The sequence below is a fragment of the Pongo abelii genome, chromosome 2, assembly GCF_028885655.2.
Source record: "Pongo abelii isolate AG06213 chromosome 2, NHGRI_mPonAbe1-v2.0_pri, whole genome shotgun sequence".
NCBI lineage: Eukaryota > Metazoa > Chordata > Mammalia > Primates > Hominidae > Pongo > Pongo abelii.
This window is the reverse complement of record NC_085928.1, coordinates 111436027-111458313: the sequence shown is the minus strand read 5'-3', so window position 1 is coordinate 111458313 and position 22287 is coordinate 111436027. Positions and strand designations below refer to the sequence as shown.

General features: G+C 43.6%; 1 protein-coding gene across 2 annotated transcripts in view; it reads left to right on the top strand.

Moving 5' to 3' along the window:
- GASK1A (golgi associated kinase 1A) overlaps positions 1-20620 on the top strand; it is a 76186-nt gene extending 55566 nt beyond the window's left edge. The window contains exons 3-5 of one of the 2 annotated variants that reach the window (XM_054552200.2): positions 14659-14781; positions 16571-16674; positions 17317-20620. In XM_054552200.2, the coding sequence (XP_054408175.2) occupies positions 14659-14781; positions 16571-16674; positions 17317-17527 (438 nt within the window). In that variant the 3' untranslated portion in view covers positions 17528-20620. The remainder of the gene's footprint in view (positions 1-14658; positions 14782-16570; positions 16675-17316) is intronic. The other variant, XM_024244858.3, reaches the window with a different exon arrangement.
- The last annotated feature ends 1667 nt before the right edge of the window (positions 20621-22287 follow it).

Here is a 22287-nt window from a genome sequence, read left to right as displayed (position 1 = left end):
ATTATAGAGTAATATTGCCATTCTGCTGATTTTAAATATACATCATACATACTTTACGAGCGAGTTAAATGGAGATAAAGTTGAAATCATAGAAGATGCAAATGACCTTTCAAAATCAACACAACGTGTTCTGAAACTTTTCGTGACTCCCACCATGCATCTGTGATCAATGAACTATGTGGTTTTGAATCAGATGTAGACCTTTAATACTACTACTTGAGCTAAACTTCTGCATGGTTCGTAATTTTTGAAGTGTGTGGTTAATATTGTGCATGTTATCATTCTTTCTTCCATTCTTATCAGTATGTGCCCATTTGCAAAACAAAAATACTAATAATCAGTAATAGCCCTAGAAAAGATGTTAATTCTGTTTAGTCATTGACTGATATTGCGCTAACCTTGAAATTTTATGATTACTGACCTCTGTTGCATTTATTCTAAAGCCCCCCAAAAATTATCTAGCCATTTCGAATATCAACATTACACTGGTGTATTCACTGCTGTATGCATTATTGTTCTTTGCTGCTGTTTTATGCTTTCATATTAGCAAATATGAAATTCTGTGAAAAAAACTCTTTGATCTTTAAAAAAAAAAAATCCCCCATTCTGTAGCAGGAAACAAATTGCTTGTTCTTGAGAATTTTCCCATCAAGAATTTAGTAGAAGCAGGTATACTTCTATCATTTTGATGTTTTTGTTAATGTTTCCAAACAATGTACTTTGAAATCAGAATCACTTCTTATCATTTTTATATACTTCTGATGCTCTTCATCACATTAGTGATCAGAAATGAGGTGTAATTTCCCAACCCCTGCCCACAAGGACCAAGTAGGATCTCACTGTAAGTTGAAGGGAGTTCGGCCCTGACAATGGATTGTGCAAGAATGAACTGCTGTTGGGTTTGATTGACTGTCGATGGATTGTGGTGTGCTGTATCTGAAGGCTATTGAATGCAACTTACAATGCTTAATAAACATCTTTTAGTATAAAAAAAAAGAAAGTGAGTACCTCTTTTGATTTTTTTTTTTGGTCTCATCTTAGTCCTGCCTCTGTTTAAAAGCGTTTTAAAACAAAAGACAAAAATACTATCCATAGTCTTTGCCCCATTTTCTTCTCTTTTTTTAAACATCTATTTTTCTTGCTACCAGCACAATCTGCCACCAGTTTTTTTTTTTTTTTTTTTTTTGAGATGGAGTCTGACTCTGTCACCCAGGCTGGAGTACAATGGTGCAATCTTGGCTCATTGCAACCTACACCTCCCGGGTTCAAGTGATTCTCCTGCCTCAGCCTTCTGAGTAGCTGTGATTACAGGTGCCCACCACCACACATGGCTCATTTTTGTATTTTTAGTAGAGACAGGGTTTTGCCATTTTGGCCAGGCTGGTCTTGAACTCCTGACCACAGGTGATCTGCCTGCTTCGGCCTCCCAAAGTGCTGGAATTACAGGCATGAGCCACTGCGCCTTGCCTAGGTAGGTTTTATTTATTTATTTTTTAAACTTGTATGTTCAGGGGTACATGTGCAGGTTTGTTATACAGGTAAATTTTGTGTCATGGGTGTCTAGTGTACAGATGACTTTGTCACCCAGGTTATAAGCATAGTACTCGATAGGTAGTTTTTCGATTCTCTCCCTCCACCTTCAAGTAGGCCCCTGTGACTGTTGTTCCCTTCTTTGTGTGGCCCCTGTGATTCCTTTCTTTGTGTCCATGTGTATTCAATGTTTAGCTCCCACTTGTAAGTGAGAACATGTGGTATTTGGTTTTCTGTTCCTGAGTTAGTTTGCTTAGGATTATGGCCTCCAGCTCCATCCATGTTCTTTGCCCTATTTTCTGTTGGGTTGTTGGTCTTTTTCTTAATGATTTTAAGAGCTTTTTATAGATTAAGGAACTTAGCCCTTTGTTTTCCATTGTAGTATATAATATTTCCCTTAGATTCAATTGTCATTAAGCTTTGTTTGTAGTCTTTTTGCAGTGCAAAAAGTTTTAAAAATGTACATTGTTAAAATGACCAGGATTTTCTCTGATTTTTAGGTTCATGTGTTATATTTTAAAAGGCTATTCTCATTTCAGCGTTATTTTTAAAATTCTCTCATGTTTTTGATATATCTTTGATCCATCTGGAAGTTATTTTGGAGTAAGGGATAAGGTATAAAACAACTATTTTTTTTTCAGATGGCAACCCAAATGTCTCAGTGACATTTGTTGAATAATCAATCTTTCCCTCAACGTGAAAGGCTACCTTTACCATAGAGCCAATTTCCATAAGTATATAGGTCTATTTCTGGACTCTTTTCTGTTCCAGGAAAGGGTCTATTTATATGCCAGAGTCACACTGTTTGAATTACTGAGCTTTATATTTTATGTTAATAACTAGTAGGACTTGGTCCTTCTCACTGCTCTTTTTTAGAATTTTCTTGATATTCTTGCGTACTTTTGTGCTTGTTCCTTCCCCTTCCCAGATCCTTTTGGGATTTTCTTGAAATCAAATCAAGTTTTTGTGGATTAATATAGAGAGCATTGACATCCTGAAATACAGTCACTCTAGCTGAGAACAGGTTATGCCTCTCCATCTGTTCACGTTCCTCAGAAGCATTTTGATGTTTTCTTCAGCTGGGTCTTCACTTTCAGGTTGGGTTATTCCTTGGTATTTTATCTTCTTGTGGCTATTGGAAATGGGATCTTTTATTTCATTACGTGTTCTGGCTGGTAGCTCTTTGCCCATATGAAGGCTATTTCTTCTGCATATTAACTTTGCCACCATCCACCTTCTGACTTCATCTTGCTTTTAACAGTTGCTCAGTTTATCCTCTTGGGCTTCCCCTGCATACCATCATTTCATCTGTAACAAATGGGATTCTGTCTTTTCATTTCCTCTTTCTTACTCTTACCTCACTACATTTGCTGGTAGTGAGCAATGGTAAATATTAATGAAATGATAGACATGACATGTTTCTTACAGATTTGTGATGAACTTTTCATTATTCTTGCTTTATTAGGAGTTTTTCAGGCCAGGTGCAGGGGCTCACGCCTGTAATCCCAGCACTTTCCATCCTGAAGGCCCCAGGCCTGTGACTGTTCCCAGTCTGGGGAAGTGTCTCTGCGCTGGGGGAATGGGCCACCAGGCACAGCAGGTTGCTCTTCTGGACTCTACGAGACCCAGATCAGGCACTGCTTGAGGAACCCATCTTGGCCCCAACGACATGACATGTTTCTTACAGATTCGGGACAATTTCTAGTGTCTCACCATTAAACACCATGCTGGCTTTTGACTGAAGATATGATGAATTATTCATTATTCCTACTTTATTAAGAGTTTTCAGGCCAGGCGCAGTGGCTCACAACTGTAATCCCAGCAGTCTGAGTGGGCCAAGTGGGAGGATTGCTTGAGCCCAGGAGCTCAAGACCAGCCTGGGCAACATAGGGAGACCTTGTCCCTACAAAAAAAAAAAAAAATTAAAACTTAGCCAAGCAAGTTGGCATGCACCTGTAGTCCCAGCTCCTCAGGAGGCTGAGGGGGAAGGATCTCTTGGACTCAGGAGGTGGAGGTTGCAGTGAGCTGTGATCATGCCACTGCACTCCAGCCTGGCGACAGAGCCAGACCCCGTCTCAAAAGAAAACAAAAGCAAAGAAGAGTTTCATTGTCAGGAATGGATGTGTAATTTTTTCGAATGCCTTTTGGGTATCTGTGGAAGAAGTCACCATATTTTCCCCCCTAATTATTAAAGTGGGGACATTTTGTGATAGTGTTCCAATGATGATTCATCTTAGCTTTCTTGGCCAGAACCTACTTTGCTGTGGTGGATTCATCTTTTAATGGCTGCTGGGTTTTGCGTTGATGTTTAAAATTTAGGAGGCTCCACAGATGGTCTTTTTAGATAAGCTATAGTCCTTCTCAATCCAGCTCCTCAAAGCCCATCAGCTGGTCTATTCACCAGCTTCCAAAGATGGTGCTGAGGCTTCTGGCCTTGGGCTTGGGGCAGATGAAGCAGTCTAGGTGTTCCCTCCCTGGAGCTTCCAGGGAAGATGCCGTGTATGTGGAAAGGCAAGAAGCACAGCAAGGTGAGTCCTCAGAGAAGAGTGAGAGTCAGTGCCAAGTAATTCCCTCCTCTTTCACACTCTGACCTCCCCAAAGCCTCACCAAATTCTTCAACAGCCAGCCAGCCAGTATGGGAGCAGCCTGCCACCCTCCTTGGAGAGAGGTGTTGGAGTATGGGAAGGGGAGTTGGCTCTCCTCCTGCTTCCAACTATGCTGCAACTCTCTGACCCCCAGGCAGTGAGTCTGCCTAGCCAGCAGCCACCCTTTCCACCATGAAGGTCCCAGGCCTGTGACTGCTCCCAGTCTGGGGAAGTGTCTCTGCGCTGGGGGCATGGGACACCAGAGACAGCAGGTGGCTCTTCTGGACTCTACCAGACCCAGATCAGGCACTGCTTGAGGAGTCTTGGCCCCAGAGCCTTCACCCTGGACCTTCCCACCCCCACAGCTGGACCTGGTATCCCTTCTTGGCAGACTGCAGTATCTTGTCCCATCCAGATGTCCTGTTTGGGAAGTCACAGAGGCAGTGACCCTACTATATCCTTCATGCTGGCAGCCAGTCATGCACTTCAATTTGTTCTTGCATCCAAAAACCTTCAACTAAGTCTCTGGTTATGATAAACATGTTCTGGGAGCTGGATCACATTACTCAGCCTCTGTGACTCATTATTGAGCCTCATCTTTGAAATGGGAACAATAACAGTATCTATCTCTTGGCTGCTAGCAGGGGTCAAATGACTTGTGATATGTAAAGCACTAAGGATAATACCTGGCACAGAGTAAGGGCATTACAATGGCTTAACTAAAATTAAACAAAAACTTCAGTCCACACGATTATGTAACACTGCCAGAAAACCCAAACTCTAAAGGATTATCATTTTTTCTTGGTATCTCTTCATTTTTTCAAAAAGGGGAAAAAAATCAAATCTTGAAGGAATATGGGAATGAAAGTTAAGCTTGGTCTTGTTTGGCTGCTAGTGTGCTACTGTTTAAACCTAATTTCTCTTCTGTAGAAAAAACCAACCAGACAGCGTGGCAGAATAATCACATTGGCAAGTGTGCCATCCAAGCCCTCACTGTGAAACATTCAAATGGGTGTAGATTCTGGGAAACCAGCACTGCACGCATCATATGGGCCAGTATTTCTTGTAGCTTCCTCTGGAAATAAATGCTGCTGCAAGTTTAAATCTGCACAGAATGGCCTTGAGACGGGAGCAGGGAGGGTTTGGTGGGAGCAAGGGGGTTTGGCTGTCCATGCAGTGGGTGTGAAGCAAAATCCAGAGCAGTTATTGCATTTTGGGCTTGCTAGAGCTGCCCTGACATTTGCTCTCCTGGCCCAAGAGAATTCAGCTGGTGGGTTTCTGTCTCACAGATAGGTCGCACTCCAAACACTAGGCTTGTGCATGGAAGAGATGCTAGACCATCATATCTTACTTTACGTCAGACTCTGGTTCTCAGGCCTGTAGTGCTGGGTGAGTGGGGGGTGAGGCCAGCGCTTTTTAGGAGGGAACCACTGGACTGTCCCCTTCAGGGCCAGAGACTTCTGGAAACTCTCCATAACAACCACTTCCTGCTTTACATTCTGTGTTGTCCTCAACATGGCCCCACGGGAGTATCACCTCCCCATTTTGTTGATGAGAAAACTGAGGCACAGCAAGATTAGTAATTTCCTCAATTCGCATAGCCAGGACATAGTGGAGGCAGGATTCATCCCCAGATTCATCCCCAGATTCATCTGGACTTCAAACTGGGGGTCACAAACATGGCCCACAATGCAGCCAAATTCACTCCTCGCCTTTTTGTAGAATGGTTTAGAATGATTTTAGCACTTTTAAGTGGTTGAAAAAATTGAAAGAATAATATTGTGGGACATCTAAATTTATATGAAATTCAATTTCAGTGCACATAAGGTTTTACTGGTGTTGGGGTGATCACACCCAACACCAGGCCGTGGGGGCTACAAAGTCCGGCGGAGTCAAAGGAACGAGAAAAGACAAGTTAAGAGTGCATAAGGTGGGTCCAGGGGGCCAATGCTAGTATGGAGGCTGCGAAGGCCCCAAGCTCTGGGAGCCCACATTATTTATTGGTGATCAAACAAAGAAGCAGGAGGTGAGGACATTGAGGATGTGGTGGTAAACAGGTGAGGGTGTGAGGATGTGGGGGTAGAAAGGTAGCGGTGCATCAAGTGTAGCTGTGATGGTTTAGCATTTTCTTTGACACATATAGAATATGCTCTGCTGCTTGAGATAATGGGGAGCATGTTTACTAGCCTGGGAGAGCAACCAACAAATCTGTGCACATTCCAGAGGCTATGGGGGTTTTATGCCCTGGGCCCTGGATTCTATCCAAGCCACAAGGGGTTTTATGCCCTGAGCTTAGATTTGTGGTGCGGCAGGGCAGCCTTCCACCCTTTGGCACAGAGCTTGGTGTTCCAAAGGCCATGAGGGGTTTTAGACCCTGGACCCTGGACATCTTCCAAAACTCTTTTATATTATGATAGACAAGCCAGTCCTGCCTCAGCTCTTCTACCAACATATTGGAATATAGCCATGCCTATTTGTTTATGTATTATCTATAATATAGAAGATATGCACTACAGTAGCAGACTTAAGTAGTTATGACAGAGACTGTATGGCCTCCAAAGCCTAAAATATTTACTCTCTGGTCCTTTATAGAGAAGTTTTCTGATCTCTGCACTAAACCACTGTGTTGGTAGCCTCTGGTGGCTCTTGCTAAGGATGGGGTGCATATGAAAGCATGGAGTAGGCTCATATATGGGTGGTGATATGGTTTGACTGTGTCCCCACCCAAAATCTCATCTTGAATTGTAATCCCCATAATCCCCATAATCCCTACGTGTCAAGGAAGAGACCAGGTGGAGGTAATTGAATCATGGGGGTTGGTTTCCTCAGTGCTATTCTCATGATAGTGAGTTCTCATGAGATCTGATGGTTTTATAAGGGCCTGGTAGTTCCTCCTGCATTCATTCTCCTTCCTGCCACCTTGTGAAGAAGGTTCCTTGCTTTCCCTTCACCTTCTGCATAATTGTAAATTTCCTGAGGGCTCCTCAGCCATGCAGAACAGTGAGTCAATTAAATCTCTTTCCTTATGAATTACTCAGTCTCGGGCAGCTGTTTATAGCAGTATGAAAATGGACTAATACAGTAAATTGGTACCACAAAGAGTGGGGTGCTACTATAAAGGTACCTAAAAATGTGGAATTGACTTTGGAACTGGGAAACAGGCAGACATTGGAACAGTTTGGAGGGCTCAGAAGAAGACAGGGAGATGTGGGAAAGTTTGGAACTTCCCAGAAACTTGTTGAATCGCTTTGAACAAAATGTTGATAGTGATATGGACAATGAAGTCCAGACTGAAGTGGACTCAGATGGAGATCAGAACTTGTTGGGAACTGGAATAAAGGTGATTATTGCTATGCTTTAGCAAAGAAACTGACAGCATTTTGTCCCTGCCCTAGAGATCTGTGGAACTTTGAACTTGAGAGAGATGATTTAAGGTATCTGGCAGAAGAAATTTCCAAGCAGCAAAGCATTCAAGATGTGACCTAGATACTCTTAGAAACATTCAGTTTTATGCATTCACAGAGATGGTTTGGAATTGGAACTTATAATTAAGATGGAATCAGAGCACAAAAGTTTGGAAAATTTGCATCCTGATGATGTGGTAGAAATGAAAAACCCATTTTCTGGAGGGAAATTCAAGCTGGCTGCAGAAATTTGCTTAAGTAATGAGGAGCCAAATGTCAATGCCAAGACAATGGAGAAAATGTTTCCAGGGCATGTCAGAGGTCTTCATGGCAACCATCCCATCACAGGTCCAAAGGCCTGGGAGGAGGAAATGGTTGTGTGGGCCGGGCCCAGGATCTTGCTGCTTTGTGCAGTCTTAGGACTTGGTGCCCTCCATCCCAGCTGCACCAAAAAGGGGCCAAAGTACAGCTCAAGCCATTGCTTCAGAGGGTATAAGCCCCAAACCTCCTTGGCCTCCACGTGGTGTTGCACCTGTGGCTGCACAGAAGACAAGAAGTGAGCTTTGGAAACCTTCACCTGTATTTCAGAGGATGTATGGAAACACCTGGATGTCCAGGCAGAAGTCTGCTGAAGGGGTGGAACCCTTATGGAAAGCATTTGCTAGGGCAATGTGGAAGGAAAATGTGGAGTCAGAGCCTCCACACAGAGTCCCCAGTGGGGCTGCCTCATGGAGCTGTGAGAAGAGGGCCATCGTCCTCCAGACCCCAGAATGGTAGACACACTGACAACTTGCACTGTGCACCTGGAAAAGCTGCAGACACTCAATGCCAGCCGGTGAGAGCAGTTGGGAGGGGGTCTCTACCCTGCAAAGCTACAGAGCCAGAGCTGCCCAAGACTGTGGGAGCCCATCTTTTGCATCAGCCTGAGAATGGACTAATACAGGTGGTATGATACTAGCTTTAGTGATTTAAAATGAACTCTCTAACCCTGTCCTAGCCAACATTTTTATTAGTAGCCTGAATGAGGACAGCTGGGCTGTAGGGGACCCAGCCAGTCTCTCTGTAGTTGTTCCTCACAGAGCCCTGATTTGATTCACCTTCCACCTATTCCTGGATTCAGAGGTAATGGGTTCAAGGATCAGTGCATTAACATCTTCCACTGATTGCTATTGGTCCAAGAATGTGTGCCTCTTAATTTGGCTGAAGGGAAGACCTTCTATTCCATGGTTGTTGAGGGGAGAGGTTCCTTCTCTCTCTCCCCTTCTCTCATACTCTTCTTCTCTCTTTCCTGCTGGACAGGAACAAGGAAACATATTCCTACAGCAACTACCTGCAGGCATCCTAAGACAACACTGGGATGCTGTTAACATTGTGGTTGGTAACGTGGAGGGCAGAAAGCAACCCAAGTCCTTATCATGACAATATGGAGCTGCTAAATCCACCCAATCTGCCCTTCCTCAAGACTTCCTTCTGTAGATAATCTCAATCTTCCTATGGTTTAAGCCATTTTGAGTCAGGTTTTTCTGATACTTGTGGCTGAAAACACTCCCATTGGTATAGTAGCTTACTGGTCTGGCTGGCACATACCCTAAATTTGGCAGGGGAAGGAAAAGCAAATGAATGTGACAGCAAAACCATCCAAAAAAGATTCAATGGTTTGCAATGAAAGATTAAAGGAGGAAATGGAATAGTGTTAAATGCAAAGTCTACTGAGGGCCTGTGAGTCAGTGGTATAAAGGCAGGTTAATGAAGCCCTGGCTGAATGGACACATATGAGACAGAGACTTGTTAGTTTTGGACATGCACAATAGGTGTCAACAATATGATAAGATTGGTGAAGATGCTAATTCAGTCTTAGCATCTGGAATCAGGGAGGCGATGTTTCTGTGCTACTCCATAACTTGATTCTCAGCTGTTGTGTCCAGTGCTAGGTACTAAAGTATGAAGAATATTGACCAACAAGAGCCTGGACATGTGACAGCAATAGAGACCGTGAGGGGTTTCTATCTAGGTTTGAGTTCCCCAAAAAGGGACTCTGAGACTAGAATTTGAATAGAGCAATTTATCTGGGAGGTGGTCCTAGGAAACCTGGTGAGCAAATGGGGAAGTGAAGCAGGGAAGGAAGAAAAGCTAATGAAGGGTACAGTAAAGAGCAGGCTGCCACCATGGGCAAGTGAGGCTGAACCCAGATGAGGGCCCTTGACAGACTGTGTAGAACACTGCTGTAGGGTATCATTCCCCTGGGAGGTAAGGGGCTATGATATTTGTACACTAACTGCCATAAGTCATTGTTTGAAGCTTGCTCCTGGGGGCATTGATTTTCCAGCACATTTGCCTGCTGCGTGGGTGGGTCAAGCCTGTTGTGGGCAAGAGCACCTCTACATATGGGGACTGTATGGTTGGGACCTTCTGTAGGTGAGCCCTAGGTTCAGGGATGGAGAGCATCAAAAGCATCTACCATAGTTTCAGAACCCAAGTGTGTTTAACCTGGATGAAGGAAAATTCAGGAGGCGCATCACTTGGAGGGAGTTTGATTCCAAGCAACATAGACTAACTCTGGTTAACATAAGCAAGAAAAGAATCTACATTTGGTAAGACATTAAGGGCTTCAAGGAATGGAATAAAAAGGCCTGGGAAGCCTGAAGAGTCAGGGGAAGGATGGAGGGTATATGGCTAGGGGAGCTTGGACCCCATCCTCACTTCATGGCTGGGTGTGCAGGGTACTTGGATTGTTGATGTTACCAGACTGTATCTAGCAAGGAAGATTGATTCTCTTATAGGAAAACCAGGAACTCTAATGAGTGGTGTGCATGCCAATGTGTTTAGAGGGAAATTTCTAATGTCTGCAACTTACTTTGAAATGCATAAAAAATAAGAAATAAGATGACTTAATGGATAGATATACAGATGTATCAATAGTTAGATATGTCATAAAGTAAGTATAATAAAATAGTCACGGTAGAATTTTAGTAGTGGGTATGTGGATATTCACCATAAAATTATTTCAAATTTGCTGTATGTTTGAAATTTTTTATAATAGGGTATTAGAGGAAAGAAGGAAAATTGGATATTGGTTACCCAAAGTTCAGGAGGCCAAAGCAGTAAAGAGGGTCCTCCTCAGGAAGTCTTGCTAATTGGCTCATTGCATGAACAGGGCTGTGGTTCTTTGCCAAGCTGGACCAATCTTCTGGGCTTTGTGCTTTGGCCTCTGGGCTAAACTTGTTTTTTTACTAGAATCAGTGGATATATTTAATCCATTTGGTCTACTGCCCTCAGCCTGTCTAGACCTGAGGTGTGCTTTCTCCATGTTTAACTGTATGAAACAGAGAAAATAATGTTTGGGGACAGTACTTGGGACTATTGAATGCTGTCTCATTTCTTAACATCTGGTTTTGTGAGATTGGTTGGTGACTAGAACTGTAGTTATTTTCTTGGTAGTTGCACTGGGATTACCATTAACATCTTGATTTATAACAATCTAGGTCAGATTACCAGCAATTTAATTTCAATAGTGTAAAAAGACTTTCTTTCTATATAAATCTGTCCCCCCCATGTAATTCTTGTCACAGATGACATATTTATACATTTTCTGCTCGTCAGTATAGATTATAATTATTGCTTTAAGCAGTTGTTTTTTAAAATCAGAGGGGAAAAAAGAAGTCCAGACCAAAAAAAATACATTTATACTGTCTTTTATGGTTATCTATGTAGTTACCTTGAACAGAGCTTTTTAGTTCTTGATATTAATTCAAGTTACTACTTAGTGTCCTTTCGTTCAACCTGAAGGCCTCCTTTTAGTATTTCTTGTAGAAGAAGCCTGCTGACAATAAACTCTGTTTTTGTTGTTCTGTTAATGTCTTCATTTCTCCTTAATTTTTGAAGGATAGTTTTGCTGTATGTAAAATTCTTGGTTGACAGACTCTCTTTTTTTCAATTTAATTTCAACACTTTGAATGTTATTCCTCTGCCTTTTGGCCTCCATGGTTTTTGATAAATTTGATATCAAATTACTCTTTGAAAGAATCCTTTTTATGTGATGAGTGACTTCTGTCTTGCTGCTTTTAAGATTCTCTCTCTGTCTTTGGCTTTTGACAGTTTTATTCTATGTGTAGGTCTCTTTCAGTTTATATTAATGGAGTTCACTGGACTTCTTGGATGTGTAGATCAATGCTCTTCACCAAATTTGGGGAGGTTTTGGACATTAATTCTTCTAATATTATTTTCACATCCTCCTCTCTTCCTTTTAAAATTTCTCTTATATATATGTTGGTACACTTGACGGTGTTACATGGGTCTCTGAGGCACTGTTTATTTTTCTTCATTTTTTTCTTCTTATTCCTCATACTTGATAATCTCAGTTGACCTATCTTCAGGTTTTCTGATTCATTCTTCTGCCTGCTCATAACTGCTGTTCGATCCTCTCAGTGAATTTTTAAAAGTTGTTGTACTTTTCAACTCCATAATTTATATTTGGTTTCTCTTTATAATTTCTATCTCATTATTCATGTAGTCTTTATGGTGAGGTATCGTTCTCATACTTTGCTTCTCTAGGCCTGGTTTCCTTTAGTTCTTTGAACATATGTAAAATAGCTAATTTAAATTTTTTGTCTAACATCTGGGCTTCCTCAGGAAAAATTTTGATTGATTGACTTTTTTCATGCATATTGGCCATACTTTGTTTCTTTGACTGTCTCACATTTTTTTGTTGAAAACTGAGTATTTAAATAATATAAGGTGGCCACTCTGAAAATCAGATTCTTCTTTTCCCCAGGGTTTTTGTCGTTGCTGTTTGTTGTAGTTGTTTTTGTTTGTAGTGATTTTCTTTATTTGCTTGTTTTATTTTTATGAACAAATTCTATATTCATCTGTATTCTTTATTGTATATGGCCACTGAAATTTCTGCTCAGTTAGTTCAGTATCAGCTGATGATTGAGCAGGAACTTTTCATGAATTTCTGGAGCCAGTAAGTCTCCTAGTCTTTGCCAAAGGACTCTGTGTGTGTGTATTGAGACATCTCCAACACGTATGTATGCAATTGACAAATCTGCTTTTGCCTTCACTCATGCTTGTATAGTCTCAAGGTCAACCAGAGGTGAGAGCTTAGGGTATTTTCAGTTTTTTCCTGAACAAGTGCACAGTCCTACACAAGTGCATGTGGCCTTCTAGATTTCCAGGAACATGTTGGAGCTTTTCACAGCTCCTTGGACATTTCTTATCTTTTCCTTTTAAAGCTTTTTGGTTAATCTATTGTTTGTCCCAACTGTTATCCACTGTCTCAGACAGCCATGCTTTTGAAACATTTGCCAGTAAATGTTATCAACAAATGTCCTCTACCCTTCCAGGAGAAGGCTTTTAGTACCGGGCAACCAAAAAAGCCATGCCTTTTAGTGGAGTTTACCAGGGAATCACCAGACACGTCAGATAATGATAATTTTCTTGAAATGAGGTCTGCTCTGCTCCCTTCATACTGAGTTTCCAGGTTCTCAGGCTGATGTCTTCCTCTCCAGGGGTGTTCCCAGGCTTTATAATTCAGATTAGCCCTTCTGCAAAGATGGGATCAGAGTGTCCAATCTAGGTCTTCCCCACACCAGGCTCTTTTAGGAACTTAGTACATTTTGCAGCCTGACAGTTAGATACCTATGTGATTCATTGTCCTGACTGGTAGATCCCAGAGGTCCTCAAGGCCTCCCCACTGACTTTCACCATCACCTGGGAGATTTAAGAAAATGCCTAAAACCCCTAGTCCCATAACCTGTGGGGTCTGGAGCCCTTCCTAGGATTTGGACAAATCCCAAGGAGTAGATGGACTCTTTCTGTTTCATGTGCCATGAGCACTACCTTGACTTGCCCCATACCAAACCTGAACTCAAAGCTCAGCATCCACCAAACATTTTACAAGGGCGGCAGCTTCACTGAAGGATGGAGAACTTACGGGAGGGCACATCTCAGCCCCAGCCTCCTGCTGCTCCCTGCTTCCCTTCACCTTCTCTATTCCTCTGTCCTCCTCCTTCCACAGCAAGAAACTAACTTTTCTTCTTGTCCCATGCAAAGCAAGTCCTCCCACACCCAGACCTCCTGGGATTTCACCTCCTACCCTAAGCACTCATCGAGGTATTGCTTCAAACCAAGTTTCCTTCATAAAAGGAAAATACAGTGAGTTTTCCCCGGCTTGCCCATCCTGTGTGTGATGATGATTCCCTACTGCTCAGCCGCCCTCGCTTCATCTTTCATCCACTTCCTAGCATCTCCCAAGCCTTCTCCAAACCAACTCCTCACTTCACTTCGACTTTTCTCCTTTTCCTGTCTTTCTCCCCACAGCAAGCCCTCCCCTAACCATCCTCAGAGGACTCTACCACTTCTGCTTGTATGCCTCTCCATCCTCAACCTCTTTGTCCTAGATACTTACAGCTGATACTATCCTCATGTAGGTCAGGGCTGGGATAGACCCACAATTCTTCCTATTGCTGACTTGCAGGCTGCGCCTTTCCTTCTGAAGAAAGCATCCCGGAAGCAAGTGAGTGGGAAGTGTGATTCTGGGAATCCTCTGATCCACTCTAAAATGCTGTGGGTGTCATCTGTATGTGTCTATTCAGGGTAAGGGTGGCAAACCTCCTCAGAACTGACTGCACACCACATTGAGGATGCCCTCCTCTTTCCCTGGCTTGATTCAGGCCTGCTGCAGGGTGAAAGAGCTGTCCAGTTGGAGCTGTTGAGATGATCATTGAAGGACTTGCACCTCTAAAGAAAGGAGGAATCCCTGATGTAGCATTTGCTGCTTGAAGAAAAAATGGAGTGATGTGGAATCTCCCTAGGTAGACAGGCAGACGGTCAGCATTCAGAGCCCCAGAGGTGCCAGGCTAGAGCTCAAGAGCAACAGTGTAGGTTAAGCTCTGGGCACTGGGTGAAAATCCCCACTGGCCTGAGGCATGAGCAAACAGCTCCTGGTGTGCAGAGTGATCTGGCCAGAGGAGGAAAGCGGTAGCCCCATTTAGTAATGACCAGCACAGAGAACCACTGAGGGTCACCCCTGCTGTGGCCCCAGGGTCATGTAGGAAACGGCAGGTCAGGTGGCCTCCGTGCTGTGCCTGGTGGAGGCAGGCCCCCTGCTGCACCCCACCAAAGTCTGGGTGTCTCCACAGGTCCACGACCGCTTGGATCGCTACTGCTGTGGCTTCGAGCCTGAGCCCTCAGACCCCTGTGTGGAAGAGAGGCTCCGAGAGAAATGCCGGAACCCAGCCGAGCTGCGGCTGGTCCACATCCTGGTACGTCTCCTCCACACCATCCCCTTGTCACCCCAGACCCAGGTCTTCCTGTGTCCTTCAGAAGATGCTGTTAACAAGTTTCAGAGATCAGTTGATGCTGGGGTTTCCCAGTCTTGTTCTTTTCAGCAGCAGAACCAGTTGTTTGAATATTTCCAGGAGTCTGCAATATATAAAGCTGACAAAATGGAGCTTTAAGAATGTGCCTGAGGAGGAGTGTGGGGTGGGGGCTGGAGCCCTGTTTTCACTGTCTCCACTGCCCCTGAGAGACTCCAGGGAACAACTAGGGCTCCTGGAAGTAGAGTTTGAGAATGGTGTGTCTAGTCAAATCCTTGCTGTGCCAGTCAATGAGGAATTGCAGTCTGGAGGGAAAGGAATCTCCAAGGCCATACGGTAGCAGCATTAGGGCATGAACCCAAGACCACAGTGGCTCACAGGCTGGTGCTGCTCCTGTCAAAACTAGAGTCCAGGGTGGGAAGCAATGTGCTGAGGCCATTGGATACAGCAGAATAGCCACTTCTTCTGCATAAGAAACAAGGTGCTTCCCCCGGGGAAGGGCTTCTCTATCTTCTCCTGCAGTGAGGCATAGTGTCCTCACAGCCTCCGTTTGCTCTTGGAAGGTAGCTGTCAGCATGGTGTCCAGGGATGGGCTTCAGGGAGGCCACATCACCTGAAGGCCAGGATTGCTTAGTGGTGGTGCTGGGAATTCTCCTCCCCTACCCCCAGAGCCATCTCTCCTTTTCCCTGGTCAAAGGTAAATATCCATGGGAGAGACAAAGTTTTAATAGCCATTGTTTACCCCTGGTGAGCAGGCATTTCACAGATCTTTTAGGACAGCAGTTTCCAGAGGGAAGAGTCACCCGGCTTTGAGCAAAAGGTGATCCTGATATGTGGAATGGGGTGAGAAAGGAGAAGAGGCAGAGAGAAGGGAAGCTGGAGTCCTGGAAACAGAAGCTCATAGCTTAAGCCTAGGCCGCTGGAGAGGATTGTGGGAAATGCCCATGGGCTTTTGGAGGCTATGTGGGAAAGGAGCGCGTGCATGGGAGTGGGGACCAGAAGAGATGGCCTCCCATTCGCAACCACACCATATTCTTTAAGGTACTAAAGAATTTTCTGGTGCTGATTTTGGTTTTGAAAAGGTTTAGGAGCTGCTAAACTCTTCTGTAGAAACAGAGTATGGTCAGTGCTTTTTGAGGATAAAGGACATCTCTGTGTGATCTCAGTGATGCTCAGGGGGATGCCCAGGTGCACAGGCACAGGTGGCACAAAGGGGTGACTGAGTGTGTGTACACATGTGAGCAGCACATGTGTGATGCCCCTCACAGCCAGTGGCCCTGAGGAGCAGGCTACCTCGGCACCTGCTGATTCCCACCCTTGCTCCTCATCCCTTCAGCCACCAAAACAGGATCAGTCCTTTGGCCTTGCAATTTAGCAGATGGTGCTGTGGCTTAGCCCTATGGGTCCGGATTTGAAACAGCCCAGCTACTTACTAGCTGTGTGATTTTGTGCAAATTGCTTAACTTAAAGAAGGTGCCACCATTTCTGTAAAATAGGGCTAACACTAGTGCCTGCTTCCTAAGGTTACTGGGAGAATTAATTGACAGGATGCCTGGAAGCACTTAGCACAGTGCCCAGCATAGAGTAAGCACTCAGCGGTGAGGACTGTTTGTTAGGATGGACTGTGGGACTGACAGCTCAGGGCTCTCAACCCCTTAATCTTGACCAAGTCCATAGGTGCCAGCCATAGCTGCACCCTTACCCACCTCTGTCTCTGTCCACCCTCTTCCCTGAGGTCCGGAGCAGCGATCCATCTCACCTGGTCTACATCGATAACGCTGGCAACCTTCAGCACCCTGAGGACAAGCTGAACTTTCGGCTGCTGGAGGGCATAGATGGGTGAGGGTCAAAAGGGTTGGGTGGAAGTTCATGGGACTGAGACCTGATGGCCTTGCTGCAAACCTTGGGACCTTCAACTGTGGCCCTGAGAAGCTCACAGTCCATCAGACAGAAGCTGTTGGATCAGAACTTTAGGCGGTGGTGGGGAGCCCTGGGAAAGCTGAGAGGGGATACAGTTGGCAGGGCATACCCCAATATCCAGAGGGCCTCCTGTGCCTGCAGAATACTAGCTGTATTGCTGGGGTGTGGGAAGGCTAGTCCTTCCCTTGTTCTGGGTGGGAGAGCTAGGCCGGAGAGTCTATCCCTCCCAGCTCACTCTTGGCAGGCAGCTCTGCCTTCCCAGGATTCTTTCTGGCCCTGCATTTGCCAAGTGGAGCCTGGGATAGCAGAATTTATTCACGTGGCTTCTCTGTAGGATGGGACCCATCTGAAAGGTCTGTCCCCTGCCTTCACAGCAAAGCCAGGCAAAGGGTCCTCTGTTAATGAGATAGCAGGTACAGGTCTGGAGAGTTTGCCGGGTGACTTTGCCAGAGTTCCTCAGCTATGCAAGCTCTGGCCATCTGGCATCACTTGTTATTGAAATTCTCTGAGATTGCTGTTGCTTTTTCTTTCTGTTATGGGGCTCTGGGGCCTTTGCTCCAGGTTTCCTGAGTCTGCCGTGAAGGTTCTCACATCAGGGTGTCTACAGAACATGCTGCTGAAGTCGCTGCAGATGGACCCAGTGTTCTGGGAAAGCCAAGGCGGGGCCCAGGGGCTGAAGCAGGTCCTTCAGACCCTGGAGCGGCGAGGACAGGTGCTGCTGGGACACATCCGAAAGCACAACCTCACACTCTTCAGGGACGAGGACCTGTAAGCCGCACACAGCCCTGAGTCAATGAGCATCCATCCTGATGGCCACATTTTCTTGGGCTCACTCATCCTGAGGACAAATGGGAAAAGCCAGAAGCCAGAGGGGCACAAGGATGTCACGGGATATTTCACCTGCCTGGGATGGTGGAGGTAGCATGGGGTTTTCAATCTCAATGCGTCCCTTTCTGCCTTCTCGGCTCTGGCTATTTATTCCCTTGCACCAACAAATACATTCGAAAATGTTCTGTGAGCTGCTCAAGAAACTGTAAAATGTGTGATGCACGTGCATATGCAGAGTGGGAGAACTTTGTGTGTGTGTGGAGGTGTGTGGGTGTGGGTGGCACGTGTGCACGCCTGCATGCAATACATGAGACAAACCTAATAAAGGTACAATCTTCATAGAATTGCACTTGCAGCCTAGAGTTGCTCTGGCTGAAAGTAGACTCAGGCCTAAGAAATGAAACATAATGCGTTCGTCTTTATAGACTTTAAATTTTCAATTATTACTCAGTTATGTTTTTGGTTTAAAAAATTATAAAAGTCTAAAAGTAATACATGCGCAGTAAAAACAAGTCCATAAAAAATAGAAGCATATGACGAAAAGCATAAGTCCCACAAACTCCCTAGCGGTGTGTATGTGTGTGTGTGTTATTCATGGTCACACTACATGCAAATTAAAAAATGAAAGTGTGGTCATGCTTTGTCAACTCACTATATTTTTACTTTATTAACTATATTCTGTATCAGCCATCTGAACTGACCCAATCTTTATTGGTGACTGCGTGAAATTCCAAGGCAGGGATGTGTCATATTTTCTTTAGCTGGTCCCATAATCATGAACATTTAAGTAGCTCCAATTTTTCATCAGTTACAGACATTGCTGCCATGAACATGATCACATGGCATGCAAGTATTTCTGCGAGCTAGATTTCCATAAGGGATTTCTGGGGCAAAGGGTATGGGCATTCAGTATTCTGAGAGAAACTGCCAAATTGCTCTCTGAAATGGTGGTGTCAATTTACATTTCTCCCAAGAGAGTAGGAGACTGATTATTTTTCTACACCCTCACCAACACTTGACATTCTCAGACTTTTGGGGTTTTTTTTGGTCTATTTAGGAGGAAAACCTATTTTAAAAGCTGCATTTCCTTAATCATGAATGAAGTCATCTTTCCACTTATTTGCCAGACATTTGTATTTTCTTTTCTGCATTGTCTTTTTCTTTTAAGATGTTTGCCCTTTGCTTGTTAATTTGTTGGAAATCTTTGACTCTAATGAGTGTGATCAGTCTTTTCTCTGCTGACTTGGTGTAAATGTTTTCTTCCAGCCTGTCATTTGTCTCTTAACTTTGTTTATCGTCTTTTGCCAAGTGTAAAATGTTAATTTCCACGTAGTCAAATTTGTTTATCCTTCCCTTTAAGTCTTTTGAGTTTCATGCCTTCTTAGAAAGGCTGTCACTACTTCAAGATTATTGAAATAATCTGTTTTATTCTAGTATTATACAGTATTTCTTATATATTGTATAGTATTTCTTATATATTTTCATGTATTTCTTATATATTCCCTCTAAATTAATATATAAAACCTATATTTTATATGGATTTAAGCAGAGAATGGTGTGAGTTAGGGATCTAACAAGTTTCATTTCCCTTCAAATCGATAGTTAGTTGCTGTAACATTATTTCATAGTCCATTCTTTCTTTACTGCTGTGAAAGTATACTTTTATCAGATATTAGGTTCCCACATGCACAGAGGTCCATTTGTGAACTCTGTTCTGATATTATTTTTCAGTTCCTGCATTAGTATGACAGTGTTTTCATTAAAGTTACTTTATTCTTTTTTTGCTGTCTGGTAGGCTGAGTTCCCATATTTTTATTCTACTTTAGTTTTTTCCTTTGCTATTTTTGTGCATTTGTCTTTCATGTGATAATGTCAGTCTATGAAGCATGCCACCCCTCTCCTTTTATCCTCAAAATCCCATTGGTGTTTTGATTGTGATTATATTGAATTTATAATTGGTGGGAATCTGACTTATTTGAATATTGATGCTCTCATTCAGGTTTTTCAATCCACCTATTCTTTGATAATCTCTAGCAACATTTTTTTGTTTATTGAGACAGGGTCTCACTCTGTCACCCAGGCTGGAGTACAGTGGCAAGATCTCAGCTCACTGCAGCTTCAACCTCCTGGGCTCAAGTGATCCTCTCACCTCAGCCTCCTGAGTAGCTGGGAAGGCAAGTGTACACCACCGCGACCAGCTAATGTTTGTATTGTTTTGTAGAGATGGGATTTTGCCATATTGCCCAGGCTGGTCTTGAACTCTTGAGCTCAAAGCATCTGCCCATCCCAACCTCCAAAGTGCTGGGATTACAGGCATGAGCCACCGAACCCGGCCTCTAGTAATATTTTGAAGTTTTCTTCAACAAATAAGCTCATTTTAAAGATAGTTTGTAATTTCTACTCCTATTGAGAATGAGTTCTTTTTCTTGATTAGATTTTTCTAGATAGAATTTTAGGTGCATATCTTATAGTTTTTAAGTAGAAAATAACGTTTTCAAATAATGATAATTTTACATTTATATTTCATAAGTGTGTGTGTGTGTACTCCTCTCATTTATTTCTATTGTCTTATTACTTAGGTTGGGAGCTTTCTGGAGGAAAATTGAGTAATAATAGCAACAATAGTAGGCATCCACATCATATTCTGGACTTTAATGGGAACACCTCTGAGATTTCTATTATGTTTTGTCAGGTTTAAAGAAATCATTTCTGATAAATATCTTTCATTAAGTTAAGGAAGTTTCTTTTTATTCTTAGCTTACTAAAATAATTTTTCAAAAATCAAGAATGGGGATTGAATTTTATTAAATGCCCTTTTCAATATCTATTGAGCATATAGTTTTTCTCCTTTATTTTCTAATGCCGAATAATCTTTACATTCTCAGAATAAACCTATTAGGCTGAGGTATGTTAGTATTTTGGGAACTGCAGAATTTAACTTGCCAATATTTTACTTAGAATCTTTGCATATACATTCATAAGGTTTTCCTTTTTGGGCACTCCATGGCTGTCTTACTATTAAATTTAAACATACCTCATAAAATAAATTCAGAATTTTATTTTATCTTTTTAATGCTTTGTAAGAGTTTAAATAAGAACCATTTATTCTTCAAAAGTTTTATAGCACTCTCCCATAAAACCATCTGGGCCCTGTGCCTTTTGCTAGATCTTTTACAACCTAATGTAGGAGATAGGTAGCAGGGGCCTGCAATAAACCAACAAGCCTGGCATATTCAGTAGGCGTGGAAATGTAGAAGTGTCCTGGGCAAGACTCAGGCCCTTGGAAAAGGGAGTTTGGATTTAGAGAGTTCAGGCATTTCTCTTAAGGTCACCAATGTTTATTTGACTTTGACTTTTTGTCTTTTCTCCTCTCTTCTTCCTGTGTTCTCAGTTCTTTCCAAGGATACCCTTATCAAGTGATGCTGTTCCTCCAGGCCTCAACCAGTTTCTGTTTAACAGTCTCTGCTTTGCCTTCTGCCTGGTAGACCTACACTCAGCCAGAGGTGGGAGTGAGACACTTGTCATCCTAGAAAATGGCAAGGAGAAAGGAATACAAAGAAACATTTCATTGCAAAACATAATGTGGAGCTCTCACATTAGGATGAGGCTCATTCTACTTTGTGACTTAACCAGCCCCTTTGAAATAAAACAGATCTAATCCTCTCTCACCACTGAGAGACTGAACGTGCAAGTGGACAATGCCCAAACTACATATAATAATAAAACTCTATCCACCACCTCTGTAGCAACCAGCTCAGAGAACCAACCACAATGTCTGTAGCATCTGCTTGGTAGGGTAAGGACCTAGTCAGTGACTGCCAGCTCCCTTATTTTTGTCCCTACTTCCAACTCAGGATCAATCAGAGAAAGCCAAATATGCTTCCCTAACCAATCAGTTAGGATGCCCACCTCTAGTTTGCCCACCTCCAGTGTCTCTCATGCCAGCAGCCTCCAATCAGGATGTACCTGGAGCCTTCCCTTTCTTTTTCACTATAAAGCTTTCCCAGTCCCTGCCTGTCTTGGAGTCCCTGCCAAATGCAAGTGATGGTGCTGACCCCCTTGCCATAGCAAGCCTCTGTCTGTTCTCCCTTTGGTGGTCTTTGTTGATTTCCGTACTGCCTGGCTGTAAGAATTAAACAAAGTTAGCTGGTAATCCAGGTGAAGGCAGTGGCCCGGCACCTGGAAGGGTAGGCAAACTGAGCCACATCCTGAGAGCAGGTTTCCTTTACACTGAAATGGGGCAGAGGTGGCCGCCTAAGAAAGGAGGGGAAATCTGCCTGGCAGGGTTGCCTGGTTGTGTGTGTGTGTGTGTGTGTGTGTGTGTGTGTGTGTTTCTCTTTGAAATGACCAAGCCAGACTCTTCCTGTCAGTGAGCAAGGCCCCAGCTTGCAGCAAGCCCTTTTGTGTGCTGATGTGAACAGGTCTGCTCAGCATAGACAGTGGGGGCACATGGGCAGATACGGAGTGGCCCCTCTCAGTCTGTCCAGTGCACAGCAGCCACTTGTAGCACTGTGGCATAGGGCCCAGCTCTCCCTCCTTGGCTTATCTGGCAAGGACACCATTTCTGGGCACTCCCATAAACACTGACCTCTTCCTCCCTGGAGCAGGGAGAAGGGCAGGCTCCCTAGGATAGGTGGTTTACATGGATCAAAGCTTTTAACCTCACAGCAACCACATGGGGAGGTGTGATTGTTACTATTTCCA